This window comes from Oncorhynchus keta, unplaced genomic scaffold (genome assembly GCF_023373465.1).
Source record: "Oncorhynchus keta strain PuntledgeMale-10-30-2019 unplaced genomic scaffold, Oket_V2 Un_contig_14214_pilon_pilon, whole genome shotgun sequence".
NCBI classification, from domain to species: domain Eukaryota; kingdom Metazoa; phylum Chordata; class Actinopteri; order Salmoniformes; family Salmonidae; genus Oncorhynchus; species Oncorhynchus keta.
Genome location: NW_026278608.1, coordinates 1 through 4,684, shown reverse-complemented (window position 1 = coordinate 4,684; position 4,684 = coordinate 1). Strand labels below are relative to the sequence as shown.

General features: G+C 47.9%; 1 protein-coding gene and 1 long non-coding RNA gene across 15 annotated transcripts; one reads left to right on the top strand and one right to left on the bottom strand.

Annotated features, from left to right (window-relative positions):
• The first annotated feature begins 425 nt into the window (after positions 1-425).
• LOC127918437 (probable glutamate--tRNA ligase, mitochondrial) lies at positions 426-3,091 on the top strand. The gene is made up of 2 exons (XM_052501713.1): positions 426-793; positions 2,913-3,091. The coding sequence occupies exons 1-2, from the start codon at positions 508-510 to the stop codon at positions 3,056-3,058; spliced, it is 432 nt and encodes a 143-aa protein (XP_052357673.1). The 5' UTR covers positions 426-507; the 3' UTR covers positions 3,059-3,091.
• Positions 2,959-4,623, bottom strand: LOC127918438 (uncharacterized). 14 transcript variants are annotated; one of them, XR_008099953.1, is made up of 8 exons: positions 4,564-4,623; positions 4,362-4,430; positions 3,707-4,031; positions 3,573-3,637; positions 3,442-3,506; positions 3,294-3,356; positions 3,162-3,224; positions 3,004-3,095 (listed from the first exon to the last, which is right to left on the bottom strand). It is a non-coding gene; the product is annotated as an uncharacterized LOC127918438 (long non-coding RNA). The 14 variants fall into 14 exon arrangements; XR_008099956.1 differs by lacking the exon at positions 3,294-3,356; XR_008099947.1 differs by lacking the exons at positions 3,162-3,224; positions 3,294-3,356 and having other exon boundaries at positions 2,959-3,095; positions 3,442-3,471; positions 3,538-3,602; positions 3,672-4,031.
• Positions 4,624-4,684: the final 61 nt, after the last annotated feature.

The window sequence follows — 4,684 nt, the reverse complement described above, 5'->3', positions numbered from 1 at the left end:
TATGTTATTGTTGTTATTCCAGGGCTCTGGGCTGGAAGCCCCTGGTTATGTTATTGTTGTTATTCCAGGGCTCTGGGCTGGGAGCCCCTGGTTATGTTATTGTTGTTATTCCAGGGCTCTGGGCTGGAAGCCCCTGGTTATGTTATTGTTATTATTCCAGGGCTCTGGGCTGGAAGCCCCTGGTTATGTTATTGTTGTTATTCCAGGGCTCTGGGCTGGAAGCCCCTGGTTATGTTATTGTTGTTATTCCAGGGCTCTGGGCTGGAAGCCCCTGGTTATGTTATTGTTGTTATTCCAGGGCTCTGGGCTGGAAGCCCCTGGTTATGTTATTGCTTGTTATTCCAGGGCTCTGGGCTGGAAGCCCTGGTTATGTTATTGTTGTTATTCCAGGGCTCTGGGCTGGAAGCCCCTGGTTATGTTATTGTTGTTATTCCAGGGCTCTGGGCTGGAAGCCCCTGGTTATGTTATTGTTGTTATTCCAGGGCTCTGGGCTGGAAGCCCCTGGTTATGTTATTGTTGTTATTCCAGGGCTCTGGGCTGGAAGCCCCTGGTTATGTTATTGTTGTTATTCCAGGGCTCTGGGCTGGAAGCCCCTGGTTATGTTATTGTTGTTATTCCAGGGCTCTGGGCTGGAAGCCCCCGGTGTTCGGACACCTTCCTCTCCTCCTCAACAGAGATGGCAGTAAGCTCTCCAAGAGACAAGGAGATATCTACATACAGAGTTTCCAGAGGAGTGGGGCCCTACCTGAAGCACTACTGGATATCACCACACACTGTGGATCTGGCTTCAACAGTAAGAGAGGGGGGGGCAGGGGGATATCTTTATACAGAGAAGTAGTGCACTATAGAGGGAATAGGGGTCAGATGTAGTGCACTCGAGGGAATAGGGGTGAGATGTAGTGGACTATAGAGGGAATAGGAGTCAGAAGTAGTGGACTATATAGGGAATAGGAGTCAGATGTAGTGGACTATATAGGGAATAGGAGTCAGATGTAGTGGACTATAGAGGGAATAGGAGTCAGATGTAGTGGACTATATAGGGAATAGGAGTCAGATGTAGTGGACTATATAGGGAATAGGAGTCAGATGTAGTGGACTATATAGGGAATAGGAGTCAGATGTAGTGGACTATATAGGGAATAGGAGTCAGATGTAGTGGACTATATAGGGAATAGGAGTCAGATGTAGTGGACTATAGAGGGAATAGGAGTCAGATGTAGTGGACTATATAGGGAATAGGAGTCAGATGTAGTGGACTATATAGGGAATAGGAGTCAGAAGTAGTGGACTATATAGGGAATAGGAGTCAGATGTAGTGGACTATAGAGGGAATAGGAGTCAGAAGTAGTGGACTATATAGGAATAGAGTCAGAGTAGTGGACTATAGGATAGGAGTCAGAAGTAGTGGACTATATAGGGAATAGGAGTCAGATGTAGTGGACTATAGAGGGAATAGGAGTCAGATGTAGTGGACTATACAGGGAATAGGAGTCAGAAGTAGTGGACTATAGAGGAATAGGAGTCAGAAGTAGTGGACTATAGAGGGAATAGGAGTCAGATGTAGTGGACTATAGAGGGAATAGGAGTCAGATGTAGTGGACTATAGAGGGAATAGGAGTCAGATGTAGTGGACTATAGAGGGAATAGGAGTCAGAAGTAGTGGACTATAGAGGGAATAGGAGTCAGATGTAGTGGACTATATAGGGAATAGGAGTCAGAAGTAGTGGACTATAGAGGGAATAGGAGTCAGATGTAGTGGACTATAGAGGGAATAGGAGTCAGAAGTAGTGGACTATATAGGGAATAGGAGTCAGATGTAGTGGACTATATAGGGAATAGGAGTCAGATGTAGTGGACTATATAGGGGTCAGATGTAGAGGACTATATAGGGGTCAGATGTAGAGGACTATATAGGGGTCAGATATAGAGGACTATATAGGGGTCAGATGTAGAGGACTATATAGGGGTCAGATGTAGAGGACTATATAGGGGTCAGATGTAGAGGACTATATAGGGGTCAGATGTAGAGGACTATATAGGGGTCAGATGTAGAGGACTATATAGGGGTCAGATGTAGAGGACTATACAGGGGTCAGATGTAGAGGACTATAGAGGGAATAGGAGTCAGTTGTAGTGGACTATATAGGGGTCAGATGTAGAGGACTATATAGGGGTCAGATGTAGAGGACTATATAGGGGTCAGATGTAGAGGACTATATAGGGGTCAGATGTAGAGGACTATACAGGGGTCAGATGTAGTGGACTATATTGGGGCTGATGTAGAGACCATATAGGGTTGATGTAGAGGACTATAGGGGTCAGATGTAGAGGACTACAGAAGTCAGATGTAGTGGACTATATAGGGGTCAGATGTAGGACTATACAGGGTTGTGATGTAGAGGACTATATAGGGGTCAGATGTAGAGGACTATATAGGGGTCAGATGTGTGGTAGGGTGCCATTTGAGAAACATCCCAAATGAATGTCCCCCTGTCATCCTGTCCCCCTGTCATCCTGTCCCCTGTCCCCCTGTCATCCTGTCATCCTGTCCCCCTGTCATCCTGTCCCCCTGTCATCCTGTCCCCTGTCATCCTGTCATCCTGTCATCCTGTCCCTGATAAATCCTGTCCCACATCATCTGTCATCCTGTCGTCCTGTCCCCTAATCGTCCATGATCCTATGATCCTGTCATCCTGTCCCCTGTCATCCTGTCCCCCTGTCATCCTGTCCCCCTGTCATCCTGTCATCCTGTCCCCTGTCATCCTGTCCCCCTGTCATCCTGTCCCCCTGTCATCCTGTCCCCTGTCATCCTGTCCCCCTGATCCCCCTGTCATCCTGTCCCCCTGTCATCCTGTCCCCCTGTCATCCTGTCATCCTGTCCCCCTGTCATCCTGTCCCCTGTCATCCTGCAGGTAACCGTGTTGGTCGTAAGATGGAGGAACTGATCGCGGAGTTCAACCCGTCTAAGATCACCACCCACTCTGCCCTGCTAGACCTGGACAAACTACCTGAGTTTAACAAGTACACTACCTGTCTCTGTCTGACTCTGCCCTGCTAGACCTGGACAAACTACCTGAGTTTAACAAGTACACTACCTGTCTCTGTCTCGCCTCTGCCCTGCTAGACCTGGACAAACTACCTGAGTTTAACAAGTACACTACCTGTCTGTCTGTCTCTGCCCTGCTAGACCTGGACACACTACCTGAGTTTAACAAGTACACTACCTGTCTGTCTGTCTGTCTGTCTGCCCTGCTAGACCTGGACACACTACCTGAGTTTAACAAGTACACTACCTGTCTGTCTGTCTCTGCCCTGCTAGACCTGGACACACTACCTGAGTTTAACAAGTACACTACCTGTCTCTGTCTGTCTGTCTGTCTGTCTGTCTGTCTCTGCCCTGCTAGACCTGGACAAACTACCTGAGTTTAACAAGTACACTACCTGTCTCTGTCTGTCTCTGCCCTGCTAGACCTGGACAAACTACCTGAGTTTAACAAGTACACTACCTGTCTCTGTCTGATCTCTGCCCTGCTAGACCTGGACACACTACCTGAGTTTAACAAGTACACTACCTGTCTCTGTCTGTCTCTGCCCTGCTAGACCTGGACACACTACCTGAGTTTAACAAGTACACTACCTGTCTCTGTCTGTCTGACTCTGCCCTGCTAGACCTGGACAAACTACCTGAGTTTAACAAGTACACTACCTGTCTCTGTCTGACTCTGCCCTGCTAGACCTGGACACACTACCTGAGTTTAACAAGTACACTACCTGTCTCTGTCTGTCTCTGCCCTGCTAGACCTGGACAAACTACCTGAGTTTAACAAGTACACTACCTGTCTCTGTCTGTCTCTGCCCTGCTAGACCTGGACACACTACCTGAGTTTAACAAGTACACTACCTGTCTCTGTCTGTCTCTGCCCTGCTAGACCTGGACAAACTACCTGAGTTTAACAAGTACACTACCTGTCTCTGTCTGACTCTGCCCTGCTAGACCTGGACAAACTACCTGAGTTTAACAAGTACACTACCTGTCTCTGTCTGATCTCTGCCCTGCTAGACCTGGACAAACTACCTGAGTTTAACAAGTACACTACCTGTCTCTGTCTGACTCTGCTCCTGCTAGACCTGGACAAACTACCTGAGTTTAACAAGTACACTCACCTGCCTCTGTCTGTCTCTGCCCATGCTAGACCTGGACAAACTACCTGAGTTTAACAAGTACACTACCTGTCTCTGTCTGTCTCGCCCTGCTAGACCTGGACAAACTACCTGAGTTTAACAAGTACACTACCTGTCTCTGTCTGTCTGTCTGCCCTGCTAGACCTGGACAAACTACCTGAGTTTAACAAGTACACTACCTGTCTCTGTCTGTCTGTCTCTGCCCTGCTAGACCTGGACAAACTACCTGAGTTTAACAAGTACACTACCTGTCTCTGTCTGGTCTCTGCCCTGCTAGACCTGGACACACTACCTGAGTTTAACAAGTACACTACCTGTCTCTGTCTGTCTCTGCCCTGCTAGACCTGGACAAACTACCTGAGTTTAACAGAAGTACACTACCTGTCTCTGTCTGTCTCTGCCCTGCTAGACCTGGACAAACTACCTGAGTTTAACAAGTACACTTTACCTGTCTCTGTCTGCCTGTCTCTGCCCTGCTAGACCTGGACAAACTACCTGGGTT